Source organism: Polyodon spathula, chromosome 2, assembly GCF_017654505.1.
Source record: "Polyodon spathula isolate WHYD16114869_AA chromosome 2, ASM1765450v1, whole genome shotgun sequence".
Classification (NCBI taxonomy): Eukaryota; Metazoa; Chordata; class Actinopteri; order Acipenseriformes; family Polyodontidae; genus Polyodon; species Polyodon spathula.
In genome coordinates, this window is record NC_054535.1 from 40194316 (window position 1) to 40219499 (window position 25184).

At 34.6% G+C, this 25184-nt stretch overlaps 1 protein-coding gene across 1 annotated transcript; it reads left to right on the top strand.

The window, feature by feature from the left end:
- The first annotated feature begins 64 nt into the window (after window positions 1–64).
- On the top strand, window positions 65–24869 carry LOC121296367 (rho guanine nucleotide exchange factor 38-like). Its single transcript, XM_041221859.1, has 14 exons — window positions 65–506; window positions 4826–5013; window positions 5886–6003; window positions 6507–6654; window positions 7281–7298; window positions 8120–8319; window positions 9801–9934; window positions 11824–11928; window positions 12480–12602; window positions 19526–19843; window positions 20880–21011; window positions 21724–21922; window positions 23755–23999; window positions 24501–24869. Exons 1-14 carry the CDS (start codon window positions 293–295, stop codon window positions 24684–24686), a joined length of 2328 nt encoding a protein of 775 aa, XP_041077793.1. The 5' UTR covers window positions 65–292; the 3' UTR covers window positions 24687–24869.
- Window positions 24870–25184: the final 315 nt, after the last annotated feature.

A 25184-nucleotide genomic window follows, 5' to 3' on the forward strand; every position in this document is an offset into this window, starting at 1 on the left:
TATTGGTTTTGGTATCCTGGTAATAAGTCCTGAGACGTGGATTATTTGGTCAGAGCTGAACAGTTGCTCCATTTTTCTCTGTCACCTGAGAGCACAAGTCTCTCGGGTGACAGGTAAATGACTTCAATAGGGGTGGAGCTGCCTTTGCAAAGCTGGAAGTCAACTATACAGAACTAGTGCACCTGTTGCGTTTACCTAGCAGCGTAGCAACACAGCTCTCGCTGGTATTCTAGTTTAATGAATAGCTTAAGGGGGGTAGTTTCATAAGCTACCAATACACCAAGCATTGACCATGGAACCAAAGGAACCCATTGATAAAGAAAAGGAAAAAGGAGCAAAAAAGAAAAATATGATATTCTCAAAACCTCGGATGTACATCTTAGAACGGAGGAAAACTGACACAATTGTTGCTGAGAATATTGCTGTTGACTGTATAGGAGATGTCAACTCTGCCACCCTCAGAAGAAGCCAATCTGACAGGACAGAATACAACAAAAAACTTAAAGGTAACACTGATTGACTTTATGTATTCCTGTTTTTATATTGGGTATTTGATTGAGAACAATATAAATATCTGCTTTCACTTATAATAAATAATTTATTTTTAAATAAAGATTTTATTACTTGTAATATGTATGTTGATTTTGCACGATCCAGGAAATTGCCATACTTGTAATTTTAAATTAGAAAAGCTCTTAATTTTTTTTCCAGAAGAAAATAAATGTATTCAGGCTACTAGATCATAAAACAGCACAAATGTTTCTTGAAATTGATTCATATTAATTTGTTTTAGGAAAATAGAAGTTGTTAAATTCTGCTTTTAATAAGTCACTCAGATTTTCTATTCCAATGTAAACACTTGTGGTCGATAAGTCACAAGCCATATTTAAATTTCTCACTGCTCAGACACCCAGCAGCGTTTGCAAAGCTGGTAAAAGTGACATCATTGTGAAACATCACAGAGAATCAACAGTGTAAAATTGCAGTTTGTACAGATTATTTGAATGTAATCAGTCGACCCCCGGAATAGTTTAGAACCAAATGGACCAGTTTACCTGCATTTCATTCCAGAGTACTGTAATGGAATATGGGTTCCACATTTCCTCCACAACGCTTTTAATAACCAGTTGTGAATAGTTACCATGTGGTTATGGGTTTCCCTTGAAACAAGTTCAAGGAAGCTTGTTAGCTGCCATTGTCTTTATTTTACAATAGTGGGCAATAATGTAATGTGAGTCATTCTGAGCTTCCTTAAATTCAGGACTACAGACAGCTTTAGGGACATTCACATAATGCAAGTGACAGGAATGGTGTTCTGTCTAGTATATACAGTGCTGTAGTAATGGCATACATACCAAAAGTCCTTAAAGATCCTGGTATCTTTTTTTTCGTAAATATACCAGATTATTCTGAAAAGGATAAATAAAAAAAGATATAAAATACTACAGTGTGATTTATAAAAATATTGTTATAATAAGAAGAAGAAGAAGAAGAAGAAGAAGAAGAAGAAGAAGAAGAAGAAGAAGAAGAAGAAGAAGAAGAAGAAGAAGAAGAAGAAGAAGAATGTTAAAAAAAAAAACATTCCTTCAGCTAATGTGTGTATTCAGTGGTTCTGTACCAAGGGGCAATGCTAGCAAAAGAGCTACCAGAATGATACCAGTTTCTAAACAAGAGAATGTTTCCAAACTAGAACTAGACTGGGCTTTTAAGTATGAAGTTGTTTCTTTAAAACAAAGTGTGCTTTCCTTTCTGAAAAAGTAATACAAATCACACTTTGTCGTTAATAGCCTTGATTTAGCCCCCATGGAAGCCATTGTCGTGTTAATTTCTAGTTTTGCTTGATAGACAGGTTCCTTGTCTCTTGTGTGGCAAAGAAAAGTTTGGTAAATGCATCCCATTGTATACATACATTTCTAAATCTAACATGAAATACTGTACTACAATTATGGCTTCCAGTAAACTTTTGCAATGTCATTTTGTAGTTTCTTTGATTGCATAATGTTAAATAAAATATCTAAATTGTGTTCGTACAGTTACAGTTTTTATTATTATTATTATTATTATTATTATTATTATTATTATTATTATTATTATTATTACTATTATTATTATTTTATTTTATTTTATTTATTAAAGTGGTATTATTCTAAAATTGTAGGTGATGCAAAACTTTTTATAGTATAAAACTACTTGGATTGAGATTCAACTCATAAATCTTGATATAATGGACCATAGTCACAAAAAATTAAGGACTGTTCAAAGGACTGTTTTGTTGACTTTTTTTAAAGCTTATTTTGATTAAGTAAATCAGGTTTGCAGTTCATGAAACCCTTTTCAATTGTAACTGCACCCTTATAATTCACCCTCCACTTTACCAACTGCTTTCATCTGGCTTACTTGTAAAGTGATATCTTAAATATAAATGTACATCTATAATGTACAACTATATTCTTCATATAAATGTAAAACTGTAACTATATTAGTGGAATAAGTTTGGTGTCACTGACAATACGTTGTTAATGTATCACCTATATTGCTTTTAAAACAGGTGGAATGCCTGAACAGTTTTAAGCATTACATCATCCAGGTGATTAAAGCTGTAACCTGATATCTGTTCCCTTCCCAAGCCCTTATGGAAACCAGGAAGTTGTCTCTGTATTAAGAGAGCTAATTATAGAGTGTGAAGTCATTATTTTGCTGAATCTGCACCACATTGCTGCTTCAGTTGTAAGGCTGGACCCTAATGAAAGAATGATTGTCAGCACTTTGTTGAAACGTTGACCTTAGTAGAGCTTTGCAACTAGGTAAGCTGCATCACAGATCACGGATAAACTAAAATTCCAATGACAGCTAGTTTATTGGAGAAAAGTTACAGTTGGACACTGGCACACACTTTTTTTTTTGGGGGGGGGGGGGGGGGGGATTCCTACAAATAACAATAATTTCTAACAAAATCTAAAAACAAAAGTTGCCATGGGAACCATTTAGTAGATGGTCTCACTTAATCTCCTATAGATGAAAGGAGCCAATAGTACTGGCCCATTCATTCTGTGTAATAGTTAACCACAACCTAGCCATTTAATACTAGAATTATCAGATATCCACTTTTAGATGCTATATAAGTTCCATGAAAAGGTGGGATTTAAAGTAGAGCTTATTTTATACTCCCAAATAACTACTGATATTGACAAAACCCCACAGATTAAAGCAACAGCCACAACTTGTCATGTGTCATGTGTTATTGTTTTTTTTTTTTTTGCCCTTAGAGTGTCAGAATGTTTGAAGGACGTCCCAATACTTGTTTGAGGATAAATATACTCGATGCCGACAGGCATGCATGCATAAATAAGAATGCTTTTGCATGGTGATTCTCATTTACCATCTCATAATGCTTCACGGTAAACATAATTAGGAAATGTCGTCTTTGAACTATTAACATGTCAAACAAGTACAAAAAATATGTATGCACGCTGGCAACTGAGTCATAATTAAACAGTTTAGACTACATACAGTATTCCTCTGCAGTTTGGTAAAAAAAATTAAAAAATGTTGACAAAATGTTTAAGACAATGGATTTAGGAATGTTAATCATTATACAATTCTATATCTATCTATCTATCTATCTATCTATCTATCTATCTATCTATCTATCTATCTATATATATATATATATATATATATATATATATATATATATATATATATATATATATATATAAAATCAATCTTGTTTAACCAAGATGACATCTAAATTGTCTAACTGACAGTGGATATTAACAACATAACATTTACATTTGAAGGTATCTCTTTTTTTTTTTTTTTTTTTTTTTTTTTGCTTTTTTGCAACAGCATTTTGAGATAGTTTTCATTTTCTACAACTATTGAGTTCATATATAAAGGTGTTTTTACTTGTAGAAAAAAAAAAAAAAAAAAAAAAAAAAAAAAAAAAAAAAAAAAAAAAAAAAAAAAAAAAAAAAAAAAAAAAAAAAAAAAAAAAAAAAAAAAAAAAAAAAAAAAAAAAAAAAAAAAAAAAAAAAAAAAAAAAAAAAAAAAAAAAAAAAAAAAAAAAAAAAAAAAAAAAAAAAAAAAAAAAAAAAAAAAAAAAAAAAAAAAAAAAAAAAAAAAAAAAAAAAAAAAAAAGTAACAAAATAATTTCATAAATCTTTACTGTTGTGTGCTTTCTATTTGTAAACAGGGTCTTTTGGGTCAAAGCATGTTACTTGCTGAAAGCATGTCAGTCAAAAGGGAAAGCAGCTGGTTGGTTAATGAGAGAAAAGAAACCATTACATTTTACCCTCCAACTGAAATGACCAAACAAGTGTAACATTAACTGAAAGCACGGCTTTCATTAATCAAGTGTAGTACCATATATACTTTTTATAAAAATAACAATACTACTTTACTACAACATGTGTTTCTTTCAAAACAGGGCAATTTAGACTTATATAATGATACTCAACCTAAGAGTTGAAATTACTTTGTTTGCTACAATAACTTAAACAGTGTGCTGGCACTTACATCACATTTTTGTTTAAGTGGATGACTGAATAAGTGAATGCAACAAGACAATACACAGAAAATAAAGGTTAACAAATTGCTTGTGGGACAAAACAAGTAAAACTAATTGGTTTCAGACTTCAGCAAAATGCTATTTATATTGTATGATGACATCCTCTCAGTAGGAAGAGGAAAGCGCATTTCTATAATTTTTCATTGAAATTGTACTTGCATACTGAAATGCAGACATTTAAATTTTCACATATCTTCCTTTAGTTAAACGAAGCACTCTATTTGATACCAAAGTATATTTGGCCTCTAATTGCAGAGAAAATGGCACCGCAAGAAATGTTAACACCACCCCCATCCCCGACCATCGATCTGGAAGAGCTGAAGAAGAGGATGATGGGCAAGAGGTCTAAAGTTATCCATGAACTGGTTCAGACAGAGAAAGATTACCTCATTGATCTTGAGCTCTGTATTAAGGAAGTTGTTCAGCCACTGAGAGACACACAGGTAATGCAAGTTCTGCTTCAAAGAAAAAAGCATTGTGTCTGTACAATTGTTTCTAATTGCCTTTGGGTATCAACTAATCAGCACGCTGTTTTATTATTTTAACTACTGGTAACATAGCATTCATTGTTTGGTGATGGAGTTTACTTGCTAGTCTTGTAAATCAATATAATCTTTTTTTAACGACCCTGAATAATGTAAAGCATATTCAATGACAGGATGTACATTACAATTCTAGAATTCCATTAAGGCAAAGCCCAGCTTCTTTTATTTGTGCCTGTCAAAACCTTAACACAAATAAACATTTATTTTGTAATTGGGGGGAAAAAAAGAGACGCATTTTCAGTACTGAAGTACACATTTTGTATGTCATATAAATATCTATGCCAGTAAAGCTTTCATGCAGTGAGGATTATCAGTTCGAAAAGTAGTAATCGTATATTATAAAGAGTCTTTGAATGTTTATATATATATTCAGTGTATCATTTTTACATTATCACCTGGGAGGCTGCTCCTCTACTGATCGTATTTAATGCATGGCGAGGACATAGCAGCATGTTATGTTACACAAAAAAGGCTTAAATGATTTTGGCCTCACCCTGCATATTCAGTTTGACCTATATCCTATTTGGCAGTAATAGCAACCTTTAAAAAACATGAACAAAGATCTTAAAGGAGACTTCTTTGAGCTCCAGACAGTCACTATGGTTTGCTGCCTTAAAATATCAAGTGTTAAGGGGATGAAGGATTGAATTGCAGATGCAACACAATTTGTTTTGTGAATCGAAAATCAGACATATCACTGAACAGCATATGGCAGCTAAGGCCTGTCACTCTACAGATGGCTCATTGACTCTCTTTGTTTCTGCCTTTAGGTTGTGGATGTGGACCGACTGTTTATTAACATTGAATCTGTCAGTGAGTTGTCAGCTAAACTGTTGTCCAAATTAGAAGAGGCCATAGCAGAAGTGGATCCTGAAAGGCAAATAATTGGTAATCCCTCAACCCTGCACAATCATACATGTCTGATCTATAAGCCAAGTGTTGTAAAGAATAGTAAATCTGATGGCATGGCTAAACACTGAACAATATTGTTTTTAAATACATGGTAAACCTCCGTAAATGGGACAAAGCGTGTGAAAATTCCTGAGTAATTTAACATGTTTAACATGATAACATGATAATGTTTTATAATGTCTGCTGTTTATATGTAATTACACATGGGCACAAGTATGATTTATCAGAAAGACGTAAACAATAATTCCTACTTAACCCAAGCAATGATACTTTATAACTGCAGTTATAAAGAAGTGTTCAATGCTTCTTGAATTGATGTTTATTCTCCACAGATGCATTAACAGGAAATATGCACATCCATACATATCTGAATTAGTGACTTTACTGTACTGTATAAGGCTGAGGGCATGCTGATAAGGTATATATTATGACCACGCGGTACTATTATTTAGTGTCTGTGCTCCTTTCTTTCTTTCTAGGTGAAACGTTCATACAGATTAAATCTTCGCTAGAGGAAGTCTATAAAATTTACTGCTATCACCATGACGATGCCAACAGTTTATTAAAGTCCTATGAAAAAGACGAAGAAGTTAAACAGCATTTCAGAAACTGTGTTCTGTCGCTGAAGTAAGCACCATAAAAAAAAAAAAAAAAGTTTTACTTGCCTGTGCAACATAATAATATACTAAAATACATACATTTAAATAGAACATTAATGTCTGGTTTTACAGACCCTGATTTATATTACCTTAGGATCAGTGCACTTCCTCCACAAGAGCGTTGTGCGCCTATAAGTGGAAATATTTTCTAAATTGGTGCAGGACCAGAGGTCATGACCCCATTTATTGTCCTATAGCAACTATTTTGCAGTTTCTGCAAGATCTGTTAGAGGCGGGTAGATCCCTCTCTACATTGAAAGTGTACCTAGCAGCCATATCTGCATGCCATGTCCCCATTGACTCAGTGTCCCCAGGCGCTCATATATTAGTGACCCGTTTTCCGAAGGATGCTAGGAGGTTACATCCTCCTAAGAAGGACATCCTCATTGTTATTAAAATGAGTACCTGCACTTTTTTCTTGACAATTTCACCCTACCTATGTGACATTCTGACTTATTTACCATTAGTCTCTTAATGCCAACCCAAATGGAAAATCGTTGAAAAATCCTATAGTTCCTATATAATATTTAATATAATAATGGAAAAACTGACCCTTTTCTTTTACTGATTGTTGTTTATTTGTTTCTATTACAGAAAGATATATGACAATGAGTAAGTATATTTTCCATAAAATATTTTAATATCAATATATTATTGAGTGTTGGGTAAAGGCTGTCATCATGAGTCATATTTAAATCCATATTAAAGTGCTCATTGTCTTCTATATATAATACATTTGTTTTAGTACCTAATGCAATTTTTTTTTACCGCTGACCTCTTAAATCCACATGAAATCGCCTTCAGCCTATTTCCTGATAAATTCATTTATACCTTCAGAACATTCCTGAAAAACTCAGAAAGTAATCATTTGGGACACAGAGTTAAGGCAGTGGTGTGAATGAGCACAATAGCTGTAATCCCTCTGGGGCTAATGAAAGGTACTTTTAAAAAAGCAAGTTTAAAGTTCCAAAACTTGCTTTAGATAAAAATAGCAAAATAACATAACTTAACAAATTGTGATAGGATAAGCATAATTAAAGGAATGCACTCAGTTTAATAAACCTGATACACCAGGCTCACAGGAGCTGCTCTAAGCAAGGAGATGCAAATGATTACAGCTCATAAAAACATTAAACTTCAATACAGTATCCACACCTGTTCATTTACCTGTTATTTTTACAAGTTCATTAAGAGAGTCTATGTGGAGTGGGATGAGGGGTTGTGTTCTTTGTAGCTAAAAGAAGCGGTGTCGTCTCTTAAGGTATGTAAAACACCAGAATAGTATAGTGAGTTGTGCAGAACAAGTGTTTGTTATGTCAAGTACCAAGGAGATACAGTAGAGGTTTTAAACATGACAGATGCCTCAGAATAGGCAACATATTTAGTAATTTGTTTATCTTGTTTATTTGTTTGTTTGTTTTCGTGTGTTTTAGAGGAAAGACAAATTTGTTAGACATGGGATCCCTCATGATTAAACCTGTTCAGCGTGTGATGAAGTACCCACTGCTTTTAGGTGAGCTGTGGAATTCTACACCTGACTGCCACCCAGACAACAAACCTCTGGAAGAAGCCCTAGCAACAGTGAAAAGAATCAACACCAATATCAATGAATTTAAACGAAGAAAAGACATAGGTGAGGGAATGCCAGGGTTACTGTCGGTGTAGAGGTTAGATCCCTGCTAACCTGGTTTAAGATCTTTTATTTCTTAGAAGCTATGCCAGTTAACATTATAATGAAGGTCACCCTCCATTTCATCCATTAACAAAGTAACATAGTTAACTTCTCATTTCTCAGAACATGTACTTCCTTCATAGCTTCCTTTTGTTCTTACACTACTAACAATACTTTGCATATTCACAGCAACACTGTATGCATTGTGTGATTGAATGGGTCGGCATGGTTACTGATGCTTTGAATATGAATTGAGTACTGAAATACTATGTCATTTTGGGTTGTGAGGAGGAAATACATTACTGCACAAATTGAGCTCTTGCATAAGCACAGTTGGACAATTCAGACTGCCTACACTCTCTTTAGAAACTACAGATTATGTTGCTTGCATTCTGGTTGAATATAAAGTAGTCATGCTCAAGTCAGTAACCAGGATGGCTTCCAGTACCCATACATTTTTAGACAGTCTTATTTCTTAGAGATGTAAGTAGCAATCAGTGGGGTGGAGGATCAAGATAAACAAGGTTAGTTTTGCTATATTTTGTGCCTAGAGTTTATTATTCCTGTTCTCCCTGAATAATGTAAACAGCTGCTTGGTGCTGCACAAGCTCCAAACCATCGCAAGAGGGTATATTGTACAAGTAGTCCATGCTTCTTGGTAGAAGTATGGATTGGTTCATGAAGAATGAAAAATAACTTTTCAAAGGGATTTTTTCATTTTCTATCTCCTCTGGGAGCAGATTTTGTTCGAATTTTTTATTTTTTATTTGGTGGGGCTAAAACTGTAAGTGCTGTAAAAACTACTTGTATTATTCACCATAATCCTTACAAATGCATGTTTATATTTGTTACTCGGCACAACCCTAATGGATGTTCCACTTTTACCTTTTCACTGCTCTTTTGTAATCCGCATACTGTGAATAAAGTTTGTTTGGAGGGAGTCTTTAAAAAAAAATCGATAGTGCAATACATAGCTCTGGAACAGTATATTCTCCCTAGATCACAGATGAACTGTCTTCTTCAGTGTTTGTAAATATTCCCTAAGGTTTTCATGTGTTTTGAAACCACTGATAATAAATTTAAAATTCTGTTCACAAACAGCCAAAGCTTTTGTGAATAACAAACCATATAATATGTAATTCATTAAAATGGGCTTTAAATAAATTTTAAGTTTTGGGGATCTGTTATCAACAATTACATCTATAAATGTGTTTTTAAGTGGTTTTATAAATAATCATGTATACTGCTACTACTACTACTACTAATAATAATAATAATAATAATAATAATAATAATAATAGACAGTTCTGTATAGCATTGTATTCTCACAGAGTGGTGATTGTAATTTTTATACAAGATACTTACATATTTATCTCAAGTTTTTGTGCTGGTAAAATTTGTACAAACAACTTTGTATATAAAACTGATGTATCTATTTCTAGTGATGAAGTACAAGAGAAATGAGGAATTGGGAACTCTGATGAACAAACTAAACAGGCTGAGTATTCATTCCTTCAAGAAGAATGCAAGCCGAGTCACCAGTCACCTCAAAATTCTGACAGGAGGGGAATCCCAGGTAGGGAACAAACCATTTAGTTGTTTTACTTTCTGTCAGGTCTCTATACACTGGCTCCCATGAGTTCAGTTTTCAACCTCTTTCAGCCAAGTTGTATAAACAAAATACACTATAGGGGGGAGATAAATAATGCTGAACTATCCACAATGGAATTTGGAAAGCCTGTATGATGTGTGGCAAAGTGGCTGGTGATTGTGCACAGGTGCAGAGGTGATGCAGTGCAGGAGTAATCACAGACAGACAATTTTAATCTGGTTTGGAAAGCTTTATTTTTAATCCTGGTCTGGTGACTAAAAAGAAATGCCCTGGCAATAAACAACAATGTGTACAGCACGCAACAAATTCCAACAGGTTTACAGTCCCAAACAGTAATCCTTATCCGCCCCACAATACTAAAACATGGTCCGGGATGTGTGGATTAGTGCTTGTGGTGGGTAATAACAGGTCATTTTAGTGACTGTTGTGAAGTGCTGTTCCGTCTTTGTGCTGGCCCAAAAGCGATAGCTCCGGAAACACGTTTACCTGTCTGGTGATTCAACAAACAAGGCAATTACTAACAACACTGAAAAACAAACAAACACTCACTAATATTCTTTTCATGAACAACAATTCATAGGCAGTAACTACTGTGGCTCTCACCGTTCTTCCGGGTGAATGAACAAATCCAAGAGAAGGAAAAGATTAACAATTCGCTGGCCCCTTTATGCTATCGCGCATGACCCCTTGGTAAACGATTGCAGTTGCCTTTATTGCTTGCAGCTGCTACCTCGTTTACCTTCCAGGTCAATATTTTCCTTTAACAGAGTCTCGCCTTCTTCCAGGCTGACCGACTTCCCGACCCTGGAAATGAACTGTCAGGCCAGCCCGTCCAAAGACTTTTCCTTTCGTTACTTCGTGCCCTCACAGGTTGGGAGGGAAATTTCCAACCATTATATTTCCGTCACAGATGCATTCACCTTTATAATTCCAAGAAAATAAAAACAGGCTAATTTAGCATATTCCTTATTGCCACCATCTTTTGATTGAATAGTTTTAATTCCCCAAGTTCAAAAAACTTTAAGGACTATTTTTAAGAATGTTTTGTTAAGCCCATTTTGATTAATTAAATAAAGTCTGCAGATCATTAAACTGTTTTAATTGACATTTAGAGGGTTAATGTGTGTGTGTATATATATATATATATATATATATATATATATATATATATATATATGTGTGTGTGTGTGTGTGTGTGTGTATATATATGTGTATATATATATATATATATATATATATATATATATATATATATATATATATATATATATATATATTTATTATTAAAATCTGTTTAGTCGAGGCCGACTTTCGGTCACTTTATGGGTCATCATTCTCCACGCATTTCTGTCTTTGACCGCTTCTTTCAGATCTTTCATGTGCACGTTTGTGTCAGCCTTGATTGTGTCCAGCCAGCGGGTTCTCTGACGCCCTCTTCTTCTTGACCCACTGACTGTGCCGAGCATTAATGCTGTTTCTAGGGATATATATATATATATATATATATATATATATATATATATATATATATATATATATATATATATATATATATTATTGTTTGTAAGGTAAATTGTTAGTTTATATATATATATATATATATATATATATATATATATATATATATATATATATATATATATATATATATATATATATATATATTAATATATAAATTAACAATTTAAATTGGAAATGTTTGTTAGAAGGCCAAGGCAGTCCGTAAACTTTTCTTTAAATTTTGTGACTAGAGTCCAGGGTTTAAGAAATAATTTATTTTAACTCACTGTAGTATCTGCAGCTGCAAAACCGTTGTTGTCTTTTCACTAAATATAATACATGTCCTGTTTCAGGTTAAAGATGAGAGATTTGACAAAGAAGAAAAAATGTTCAGGAATCTTGAAAAAGCTGTACGGCAGTTAGGGAAAAATGTTTATTGTTATTTTCAATACACACAGGTAAGAGTCAATACAAGTTTCCAAATAATTGCTTTATCCATAATGTTGGGCTGTATTTTGAAATTACTATATTCCTTATAACAAATCATTTTCTGACCACATTTAAACCGTATCTTATATGGTTTAAAAAAGAAGATTCACAAATAAATGAAAAAAACTTTCTTGCATGTTTCTAAATAACACAATACTTATCAAGAAAGGATACAGTATCTTAAAGGACTTACATCTCATAGAATGGTTTTCCTGAAATTTTACAGTGTATTTACCATGTTATACCATAGCTTTTGGGCTTTACCATGATTTTCCTTGGTATATTGCCACTAATTTATCAAGATCTTTTCAATACATTGCATATGATGTAGTGCATGTTCCTGACAGTTTAAGTTGATTTTATTTAATCTGTTGTTTATATGTACTTGAGTGCTGAAGTGATTTCTGACACTCTCACACAACACCAGTGTAGGTAGACTGTATTAGGTTTCATAGCGTTGGGCTAGAGAAGTGGAAAAAAAATACTAATTTATTAACATGGTTATTTGTTAATCTTTCAGGAAATAGTCTCTCTAGTTGTCCAGAATACTGAGGAGCTTCAAATTATTCTACAGGATCCAGACAAGTCTGATAGTCACGCTCCTCCAAACAAGAAAAACAGTGGCAATCCATACATACATTTTGTAAGTGTTTGGTAAGATTTTCACATAGGAATTTATATGGCGACATGCAGGAACTCACAACAAAACCTGCAAGAAATTGTTATTTTAATGAAGGATGCAATGAGTTTTAAAGATTATTATCCCTTTAAATAACAGAAACCATAGAAGGTAGAAATATCATTCAATGAAACAGATAAATGCTTCAAATGTATTTGTGTTTTATACCACTTATTAACACAATAACACAGGGCCCTATTTTCCACTGTTCTGTAACATTAAAGTTCAAATATGACGTTACAATCACATGTTCTGTAATTAAGAACATAAGAACATAAGAAATTTTACAAACGAGAGGAGGCCATTCGGCCCATCTTGCTCGTTTGGTCGTTAGTAGCTTATTGATCCCAGAATCAAATCAAACAGCTCCCAAAATCTCATCATCTTCTTGAAGGATCCCAGGGTGTCAGCTTCAACAACATTACTGGGGAGATGGATCAAGACTCCCACAATTCTCTATGTAAAAAAGTGCCTCCTATTTTATGTCGTTTATATTTAGGTTTTTACATCTAAGGTCATATCACAAAGTGGTTTCCTCACAAATTGCTATTAAGGAACTTAGTCACTATAGTCCACCAACTATGCTATAAACTACAGCAATACATTACTCCAATAGTAATTCACAGTTCTGGCTTAATTTTAATTGATTAAATCATAAATGTTTACTCTCTGTAAAAGTGCACCTTGTTTCAAACAAAAAAAACACAGACAATTTAAGAAATAATGATTTTTAACTAGTTTTATTATATAGCACACATGGATAAGCAAAGACAACACATAATAAATATTCTAAATCTAATAGCTATAGGCAACTCTTGATGGGTTAAGAATTATATATTTATCCTTGTGGAGCTTGAAGAAAGGTTTTAAGAGCAGGAATGTTTCAAAGTTTTGCAAGTCCAGTTGTAAAAAGAGTCCACTAATGTGCAAAACTTGATTTAAGAGTCCTGGAGTTTCATTGCAAATTGTTAGATTTCCAAAAACAATGTGTGAAGTTTTTCTTTTAAAATGCCATGTAGAAAGTCAATTGCAGTTAATCCTCTTCAAAGGTATTGTCTTTTGGTTGCAGTTATCAAAATATAATTTGACATACAACAATCATCACAATGTGTGTAGTGTTTGGTATTGTTATTTAAGAAATGTATGAACAAAATGTTAGTGTCAATCTTGTATTTACAAAGTTTTAGGAAAACTGTGTATACTTATCTAAACACTTTAAAGCTAATTCAAAGACATTCTCTAACCCACTTAGAGTTACTCATAAATTTCAATAGACATTTTACCTGGGCTAGAGACAGACATTTTAGCAGAGTCTGACCATTTAGAAAAAAAAACAGATACACTTTCTTGATCCACTTGGCCTGGCATTCTTATCTTATCAACACAATCCTGTTCATTTCTTCCTGGCCCTGGCTAGCAGATAGGCACACTGCTTTCTTACTTTCTTTTGAAGCTTGCATTTTAAGTTGGGTGAGGGGAGATGAGAGAAAGAATGCAGGATTAACTCAGCACGTACAAGAAAAATATAGAATTATATTAGAATACATACATTTCCCTCACATTTCTGTTCTGAGTGCCCGTTTATCTAATATTCCTTTTGTGACTCCTGGTCGTTGTTTCTATTTTCAGGTCGAAAAAAGTCCCTTGGGTCTACATTGTCTTTACCTTTTAGAATTTTGAATGCTCGAATCAAATAACCACGTAGTCTTCTTTGTTTGTTTGTTTTTTTTATAGCCTGTCTGCATATGACATGCCTTTTAAACCCGAGATAATTCTGGTCACTACTCTTTGCACTCTTTCTACAGCAGCAATATCCTTTTTGTAGCAAGGTGACCAGAACTGAACACAATATTCTAGATGAGGTTTTACTAATACATCATACAGTTTTAACATTACTTTTCGTGATTTAAATTCAACACTTTTCAGTATATACCCAAGCATTTAGTTTGCCTTTTTTATAGCTTCCCTACATTGTGTAGACATTTCTGAGTCAACATAAACTCCTAGATCTTTTTTTTTTTTATAGGTTCCTTCTTCAATTTCAGTATCTCCCATATGGTATTTATAATGTAATTTTTTTTTTTATTGCCTGCATGCATTATCTTACACTTTTCTATGTTAACACCTGTTTCACATTTGCTTTTACTCTTAATATAAGAACATAAGAACATAAGAAAGTTTACAAACGAAAGGAGGCCATTCAGCCCATCTTGCTCGTTTGGTTGTTAGTAGCTTATTGATCCCAAAATCTCATCAAGCAGCTTCTTGAAGGATCCCAGGGTGTCAGCTTCAACAACATTACTGGGGAGTTGATTCCAGACCCTCACAATTCTCTGTGTAAAAAAGTGCCTCCTATTTTCTGTTCTGAATGCCCCTTTGTCTAATCTCCATTTGTGACCCCTGGTCCTTGTTTCTTTTTTCAGGCTGAAAAAGTCCCTTGGGTCGACACTGTCAATACCTTTTAGAATTTTGAATGCTTGAATTAGGTCGCCACATAGACTTCTTTGTTCAAGACTGACCAGATTGAATTCTTTTAGCCTGTCTACATATGACATGCCTTTTAAGCCCGGAATAATTCTGGTCGCTCTTCTTTGCACTCTTTCTAGAGCAGCAATATCTTTTTTATAGCGAGGTGACCAGAACTGCACACAATATTCAAGATGAGGTCTTACTAGTGCATTGTACAGTTTTAACATTACTTTCCTTGATTTAAATTCAACACTTTTTTATAGCTTCCCCACATTGTCTAGATGAAGACATTTCTGAGTCAACAGAGGGCCTAATACTGATCCCTGTGGTACACCACTGGTTACCACACTCCATTCTGAGGTTTTTCCTCTAATAAGTACTTTCTGTTTTCTACATGTTAACCACTCCCTAATACATGTACATGTGTTTCCTTGAATCCCAACTGCGTTCAGTTTGAGAATCTTTTGTGTGGGACTTTGTCAAAAGCTTTCTGGAAATCTAAATAAACCATGTCATATGCTTTGCAATTATCCATTATCGATGTTGCATCCTCAAAAAAATAAAGCAAGTTAGTTAGACACGATCTCCCTTTCCTAAAACCAGGTTGACTGTCTCCCAGGACCCTGTTACCATATAGGTAATTTTCCATTTTGGATCTTATTATAGTTTCCATAAGTTTGCATATAATAGAAGTCAGGCTTACTGGTCTGTAGTTACCTGGTTTAGTTTTGTTTCCCTTTTTGTGGATCAGTATTACGTTTGCAATTTTCCAGTCTGTCGGTACCACCCCTGTGTCAAGAGACTGCTGCATGATCTTGGTTAGCGGTTTGTAAATTACTTCTTTCATTTCTTTGAGTACTACTGGGAGGATCTCATCTGGCCCAGGGGATTTGTTTATTTTAAGAGCTCCTAGTCCCTTTAACACTTCTGCCTCAGTTATGCTAAAGTTATTTAAAACTGGATAGGAACTGGATGACATGTGGGACATGTTGTCAGTATCTTCCTTTGTAAAAACTTGTGAAAAGTAATCATTTAATATATTTGCTATTTTTTTTTCTTCATCTACGATTTTGCCATTTGTATCTCTTAAACATTTAATCTCCTCTTTGAATGTTCGCTTGCTGTTGTAATATTGGAAAAACATTTTGGAATTGGTTTTAGCTCCCTTAGCAATGTTCATTTCTATTTCTCTCTTGGCCTTTCTAACTTCCTTTTTGACTTGCGTTTGCAGTTCTGTGTACTCTTTCTGCGTACTTTCTTTTTGATCCTTTTTTAATGCTCTGTAAAGTGCCTTTTTTTGCTGAATATTTTTTTTAATTGATCTATTAAACCATTTTGGCAATTTAGTTTTACATTTAGATTTGTCTACTTTAGGGATGTAATTGTTTTGCGCCTCTAGTACTACATTTTTGAAGAACAACCATCCTTCTTCTGTGGGTGTTTTCTCTATTTTACTCCAATCTACTTCTGTTAGTCTCTGTTTCATACCTTCATAGTTTGCTTTTCTAAAATTTTAAACCTTAGCTTTAGTCATTACTTTTGGGGTTTTAAAAAACACTTCAAATGAGACCATGTTGTGGTCTGAGTTTGCCAGTGGTTCTCTGACCTCTGTTTTAGTTATTCTATCTTCGTTATTTGAAAAGACTAAATCAAGGCATGCCTCCCCTCTAGTTGGTGCCTTGACAAATTGTGTTAGGAAGCAGTCATTTGTCATTTCCACCATTTCTATTTCATCCTTTGTGCTACCCACCGGAAGTTTTCCCATTTTATTTGGGGGAAGTTGAAATCCCCCATTAGTATGGCTTCTCCTTTGCTACACGCATTTCTAATGTCATTGTATAATAGATTATTTTGCTCACCGTCTGACTCTGGCAGTCTATAGCATGCTCCTATTATTATGCCCTTTGAATTTTTGTCCGTTATTCTGACCCATATTGATTCGGTTTTATTTTCTTTATCCAGGTTTAACACCTGGGCTTCAAGACTGTTTCTTATGTATAGCGCTACCCCTCCTCCTCTTCTGTCCTGCCTGTCTTTCCTATACAGTGTATACCCACCTAACAATAAAATACAAATATTATATGGAACAACCACGTTTCTGTAACACCTATCACATCATAGTTACCTGTTAGTGCAGTAGCTTCAAGTTCTAGAATTTTGTTTCTGATACTTCTAGCATTTAGATAAATACATTTAATGGTTGTCTTACCTGAGTTGTTGTTCTTGTTTTGATGTGGTCTCCCTTCTGTTTTTTTGTTGATTTCTCCCCCCTTCCTTTCTAGTTTAAATGCTTCTGAACCTGCTCGATGATCTTTTCTCCGAGTAGACTGGTTCCCTTGTTATTTAAGTGCAGTCCATCCCGTCTATACAGATAGTCCTCGTTGTAGAATGTGGTCCAATGATCAAGATAGGTGAAGCCTTCCAGTGTGCACCACCATCTTCAGCCATGCGTTTTGATTAATTATTTCCAGCTGTCCATATGGTCCTTTGCAAGGTGCCGGTAGTATACCAGAAAATACCACAGTTTTGGTTTTCTCTTTTAATTTCCTTCCTAGCTCTCTGAATTTGTTTTGCAGGGATTTTGGTCTGTCTCTTCCAATGTTGTCCAGGTTTAACACCTGGGCTTCAAGACTGTTGAATTCCATATTGCATGTCCCTTAAACATGTTGAAGGAACATTTTTAATACCTGAGATATTTTTTGAAATAAGGCAATAATATAATTTTTAAAGATCAACAAAGATTCAATGGCATATATCAAGGGTATCTATCTTTATAAAACATTTTTAAAAATAATTTTTAAAAAAGAAATGTAACCCTAATAGTCTAAACCTGGCCAATGAATCAGAATACTGAAGCAAACAATAAAAAGTAATGTAAATGGGCTCAGGTGCAACAAAGCTAGCAGTTTGCTGTGTTCAGTTAAATATATTTAGGGCTTGTAGTTTTTGGTTTTTATTTTCCATCTCCCTCCCTCCCTTTAAACATTAATTAATAGTTGTTAAGCCTTAACTGAATACCAGATTGTTTAAATTAGCAACGCACTACAAGAAACAAATTCAGTGGAAATTAATAAGCTGAATTCGGCCATAGCGAAATTCAGGTTCAGCTAGAATAAGCTGAGATCAATGCACTTCGTTTGCTAACTCAATCAAGATATGAAGGTAAAAAGAAACAGCTTCCTTTGCTAATTAGTATTTGATTAAGAAAGTGAATCAACTCAGAATATGTTTAAAGTGACATCACATGATCAAAAATAAACCCCGAAAACCAGAAACCCTAAATATACTTTTTAGGTTGTGATACTGGTCTGCCTGTGTTACCAGCCTGCAGTGTTAAAGGGTTAAACTCCTGAAGAGATACTGGATGTACAGTACTGTAGCTATCTCAAACACTAAACAAGGCAAGGTTCAAATAAGAGAACAAAGAAGAGAACACAGCTTAATAAGGGAAACTGGAACATTTACCAGAGGGTTTTTTTTTTTTTAATATATAAGGAGACAACAATAACTTTTAAAGCTCAACAAAGATTCAATGTACTGTACACGGCCATAATTGTGATAATATCAACTGGAAAGCCAGAACATCATCCGAAAAGGGACTGTTAGTGATACTGCCTTTCCCTCCCCCTTCCTTTACTCTCATCTTTGCTTATTATACCTCCTTGCATAATCGAAACATCCACCCAAACTCATTTGATCTCAGTTCTAAGCTGCAACATCTTCTCTCCTGACTCTCTCTCTTGTTTCTGCTTATTTTTGGGATTTTCAGACAATGTCATCACATGCACCTGGCAGCCTGCTATTTAGGTACCCTTGAAATTCACAGCCTAACAGAAGTTTTTCTTGCACTACATTCTTTTTGGATGTGGCTCTCAGTCGGCTTCTTTGGTCCTCTTATCCCTCTCCTTCCATCACGAAACTCTCATTCAACCATGTATCAAATTACTCCCCGCTTGAAACCTGTAATTATCCTCTTTCTCTGCTTTTTCTGCTTTCACAAAAGCCCCCTCATTTAATGATTTAACATACGGCAGTATTTAGACTCACCACTGCTTATATCAATTGATATAAAAAGGGTCTCGTATTGACATTTATATGTGCAACCTAACATGAAAGAGAGGGTTCTTATAGTGTTTTACCTACAGATATGTTTAAGGTTAACTGCACACTGATAAGAGGAACAATGATATTAAACAGAAGGTGGCGGTGGAAGAGAGAATGTTAGAAGAGAGGAGGGGCCCGCTCATAAATTATGTTATATGAGCCTAGTTTATATGTCTATGCAAGCAAAGGCAAAGGCAAATTTCCTGAGAGGAATAAAACACTTGTAACAATATTAAATGAGCAAGATAAAGCTTTGGTGCTGTGAGTAGTTTATTACTATATTTAATATTTTTTTTTTTAAACACTGTTTACAGAAAGACAAGCTGGAAAGAATGGTCCTGATACCTCTGTCTACATTGCAATCCATGTTTTCAGCACCTCAGAAGCTCATTCAGAAACGCTACGATAAACTGCTTGACTATGACAGCCGTCTGGAGAGGTCCTCACCAGACGAGCTGGAGATGGCACGTAGAGACTATGAAGCACTCAACGCTCAGCTGGTAGAGGAGCTCCAGTTGTTTAACCCTGCAGCTAAGAAAATATTAACAAACTGTATTTACTGCTTTGTTGCTCTCCTTCGGGATCTGATGGATTCTGCATCTCGTGAATCTCCATCAATACAAAATTTGCTTGTAAGTATCTATGATCAGTGAGTGAAGATCACATTCTTAGGACACTTGTATTACAATAGAATACGTTTGTACTTTTGGAGTTAATTTATACTTTTTTAAAATAAATAAATGCAGTCCAAAAAGTCTGAATTCAGCCAATGAACCAGAATACCGAGACAAACATTGAAAAGTAATACCTAACTCATGAACATTAATATAAACAGGCACACCTAATACAAAGTTAGTGATTTGCTGTGTTCAATTAAGGTATTCTTGCAGTGGAACTGGATATACAGTACTGTAGCTATCTCAGACACAGAATAAGAGGACCGTGTATAGCAGGGGTGTCAAACGCAGTTCCTGGAAGGCAGCAGTGCTTTCTGGCTTTCGTTCCACCTGACCGCTCAATCACTTAATTGGTCTAATTATTTGATTAATTGGACAAATTTAACACCTCTCCAGGCCTCAAAATGTTTCATAGTTCGTGTACCTTGAATCAAGTACATTTTTTAAATCATCAACTGTAAAAAATATTAATTATGTCCAATTGAACAAATAATAAGATCAGTTATGTTAATTGAGAGCTTAAGTTTGAATGAAAACCAGAAGACCCTGCAGCCCTCGTGGACTGGACTTTGACATCCTTGGTGTAGTTACTGCTGTAGAATTTGATAGCCAGGTCACAGGTGTGGTATTATTAGTATTTAGTGTATGTAGGCAGCTGTGTGGTCCAGTGGTTAAAGAAATGGGTTTATAACCAGCAGGTCCCGGGTTCAAATCCCAGCTCAGCCACTGACTCACTGTGTGACCCTGAGCAAGTCATTTAACCTCCTTGTGCTCTGTCTTTCAGATGAGATGTTGTTGCAAGTGACACTGCAGCTGATGCATAGTTCACACACCCTAGTCTCGTATCTTGTAAAGCACATTGTGATAGTGGTCCGCTATGAAAGACGCTATATGATGATTATTATTATTATTATCTGGCAGTAGCTTTTATCAAAATGTTGACTTATCTGCTCAAATTATCAACAAAACTGTTGTCTCTTTCATTTTCAAGGCACCTTTGTCTAACATCCACGAAGTTCAAAACAGTGTCATGGAAGAACTTAATAACTTGATCTTTGTGAAGGAGAATGCTCCAAAGTTAATTGAACGAAAATTGAGTTTTGATAAACATAAGAAATATGTGGTAAGTAGAATTATACGCATGTATGTGTGTAATTGTTTACAGTAATATTTTACTGTACAACAAAAGGACATAAATGTTAAACATATAAATAATTTAAGATATTAGGAGAGCAAAGATAAATAATAAATCCATCACAATACCTTCTATTGTATCTGTTTATATACATGTTTCAGACATTTTGAACTATAGGCTATAAAAAAAAAAAAACCTTTTCCAGCTGCACTTAGACTTCACAAATGCTCAATCCTATCTTTATGCCCTGTCAGTACTGTGCCTGTCAGTCCCGCCTCTGTAAGAATATCAACTATACATGGTGTAGAAAGCAGAACGTAGATTAGGTGCATTCCCCACATTATGAGTGTCATTTCCAGATAGTTACAAAACAATAAACACCACCGCTGTTTAGATAAATAAAAGAAGGCACTCTCTATAGGTAATTGTTATTATTTGATCCAGGGGCCTCCTGGTTACAAGCCCTTTTCTTTAACCACTGGACCACATAGCCTCCTAAAAACCAATCTGGGTTTGTATGTCTCCAAAAAATATGTACTGTAAATGCCAGAGACAGTCCCACTTTAACGATTTATATAACAGAGGCATTTACATTTTCAATTGAATAAATCCCTGTATTAGCTGCTTATCACCACACGTCTAATGAGTCCTCGTTTCTGACCTTCCAGTTTTAATGAGCTGTGTTGTTTGTGTTTTCAAGCCTGAGATTCCACGGCAGTCAGAAGCCCACCGGTCCAAGCTGTTATCAAACCACTCTCCAGACAAACTCTACCAGCTGAAGCGCAACTGCAACGCCACTCAGGAGCAGGACTTGAGTCTGTTTGAGGGGGAGCTGGTGGCTGTGGTGGAACAGCAGGACCCCTTTGGGAGTACAAGTAGATGGCTTGTCGACACTGGCAGTGAGTGCTACTGCTGATTCTTCTAATCTTAGCAGACCTGTATGACCCATTACCAGTCTCACTTTCATGCTTAGCTATGCTTTTTTCATGGTATATTGCACTGCACTTTTATAAGTGAGACAGTATAAAATATAATGGGTCTAAAGACAGACATTTAGGGGTGCCCCTGATGTGTGAATCGATTCTTTTGGACAATAGGTTTTTGCTCACAGTATGCAGTAATAAGATGACTACGATTAGGAATACCAGGAAATAATATAGTAAAGCTGTATCCCCTGGAAACCACCAAAGCAACCAGAAAATTTATTCATCTCAGAATACAAATATGTTGCTTAAATAAAGAAGCAAGGACATTTTTGGAACAGAAACTCAAGTGTAAAGTCCTTAAGGCTCTTTCCTCACAGAGCAGTCACACTTTTGCAAATGGAATAGGTTGTTTGTAAGAGACATGTCCTATATTTATACTTAAAGTGGTTGCAGCTAACAAAATAAGTTTATAAATATTACCTGTCATGCCATTCCATTCTCTATATAGGTCTCAAAGAAACATTATATATCGCAAACATGTATTCTCATTTTAAAACATGACATCTGGTACTACAACAGGTAAAAGAAAGTTTTTAGTATGCTTGCCTCAGCGGTCTTCTGGGCCAAGCATCTTACTGGCTGCAAAGCATGTCAGTCAACCCTTTAGGGCTGGGAACAATTTCACTCTTCAGGTGACATGGCCATGAAAGTACAAGACCATCAGTAAGCAGGTCTGCAGAGAATTCTTTAATCAAGTAATTCCAGATATTGTGTTTTACAATGAAAACACATGTTAGTTAAAACATACATGTCTTTAAAAACGACACTTTTGAGACTGTGGTGAATGGATGTGCATGGCATTAGAAATGCAGGGAATTATTTTGTTAGCTACAATTATTTTAATGCAGTATATTGCGTTCAGCCCACTGCCTCTGTGCAAACCAATGGCCCTAGTACTTAAAAAAGATGATACACCTACTTCCACAAACCCACTGACAGGGAACTAGTCTGTGTACATTTTATTAGTAGCATCTTGTCACATCTCTCCAAAAAACACCCTGCAAATGAAATGATAAGGTCCTGCACTTCTGCAATCCGGAAGGAAGATAAGGACTTGCAATTACAACTAGAATCTGTCTACTCGCTGCTTATGCACAATGAAGTTTGAGCTCAGCTACAATGGTGCTGAAAGTGACAACAGTTGATTTATTAAAACATACAGTATACAAGGATGCTTAAACAGTAAGCAGCTTCAAATTAAATTGTCTCCTTTTTTATTGTGCCCTCACCCTTTTATGATGTTTACAATCATTCAGAGTGGTATGTCATTGTAATTACTCAAATACTGATTTATAAAAAAAAAAAAAAATGTGTAAGTTTGTGTCAGTGCTTTTACCTGAATTTAGGAGCTGCTCTTCAGTTATTGTTGTCTGTCACAAGACAAATGTTTTATAGAAGAACCAGTGCCATCCAGTGATCAGGTAGTTTTATTTTGCTAGCATCTCTAAATAGCTGTGCTCTTTCACTAATCTATTAGATATGTCTGTGACAGGCAACTAGGACTGAACAGCAGCTCCTGAATGCAGGTGAAAGCACCTTAATACCGAGGCTATCAAAGAATAAACACAACGATAGCAGGTATCATAAAAAGATACAGCAATAGTACATAAAAAATGAATGCAATGTAAGTAAAATATGTTTTTTTTTTGTATTTATTGCATTAGTTTAATTTTTACACTAACCAGTGACAACAGTAATCCACATAAATATTGTAAGGACCTTTTTTTTCTTTCTTTTTTAAAAAGGCCATCAGGGTTATGTTTACTCTTCATTCCTAAAGCAATACAACCCTACAAAGGAACACAATGGGACATTACATAACCAACAGGAGGACTTTGACAACATTAGCCTTTTCATCTCTGGTAATGGGAGCAGCAGTTTGAAAAGCTTCAGCATTGCCCACAGTGACAGCAGTTCCTCTCTCAATGGAATACACGAGAAGGCTGAGGTCGATGGAAACCATTTTTGTGGCGAATCAGATGACCAGCAGGTAGTCTCTCTTAAAATAACAGCTGTACAGAGCCAATTAACTTACTGTAGCAGACTAAACATAGACACTGATAATGCTAGTTCCCAATGACATGTACAGTACACATGTATAATCTGACATACCATGGAAGCAAAACTACTAAAATGTACTTTGAGGTACATTGGTCACACTGACCACAAAAAAATAAAAAAATATTCTGACAGTATTGCATTGGCTTAAACCAGAAGGATCCACACAAGCTCATGTGCTAATGTTAGAACTGCAGCAAGGTACTGTTAAAGAAAGTCAAATATGAATTTTCTACATGCTTGTTTTTTTTCTAATCCTTTCCATAGGCACCAATTATATTTTCAAGGTGCATATCTTTCTTAGGTTGTCAATAGCAGTGATCAATGCTAACCGTGTGCTGAAAGCCAATTTACTGTGCAATAAAATACTCTCATGGAATGCCACCATTCAAATGTCACAAGTTAAAGTGCGTATTTCATATTTTCTTTGCAGATCTTCTATGCTGTGTATGCATTTGAAGCTCGAAGTGAGCAGGAGCTAAGCTTGCAGGAATACCAGCATGTGAGGATAGTGAAGTTCTGCGATGTGAGTGGCAACAAAGACTGGTGGCTGGCTGAGGCCAATGGTCAGAAAGGCTATGTACCTGCCAACTACCTAGGCAAGATGTCATATGCATAAATCATTCTTCAGTAGTAACCGTGGAATGGAATATTGCTTTAAAAAGCTGTACAGAAATGAATTTTTAATACATAATGTTTGATCACTGCAAGTTACATTTTCAACAGACTGCCATGAACTTAGTATTGCCACCTACAGTGTTTTTTTTACTCTTTGATAAATATTGTGTTATTTTACCTAAATAGCTCAGTGGACAATATATATATATATATATATATATATATATATATAATATATATATATATATATATATTATATAATTAAATATAATTATTAATAATGTAATTATGATGTAGCAGTTTAGTAATGAGCATTTCTGTAAATATATCATGTAAATATTATATTAGTAATTAAATCTTATGACTGGTTTATAAACAACATTTCCAAAATGTCTCATGAGCCATTGTGTGAAACCTTCAAAATATTTATTTCTAGATAAGTCTATATAAATGATTACAGGTTTATTTTATGAATAAAGATTTACTGATACCAGGTGGA

Bases quoted from the DNA above. Each gene is read 5' to 3' on its own strand.
- LOC121296367 (XM_041221859.1), top strand. From the start codon at position 293: ATGGAACCAAAGGAACCCATTGATAAAGAAAAGGAAAAAGGAGCAAAA. The intron at 21,012-21,723 runs GTAAGTAGAATT...TGTGTTTTCAAG, and splicing joins ATAAACATAAGAAATATGTG to CCTGAGATTCCACGGCAGTC. The intron at 24,000-24,500 runs GTAGTCTCTCTT...TTTTCTTTGCAG, and splicing joins GCGAATCAGATGACCAGCAG to ATCTTCTATGCTGTGTATGC.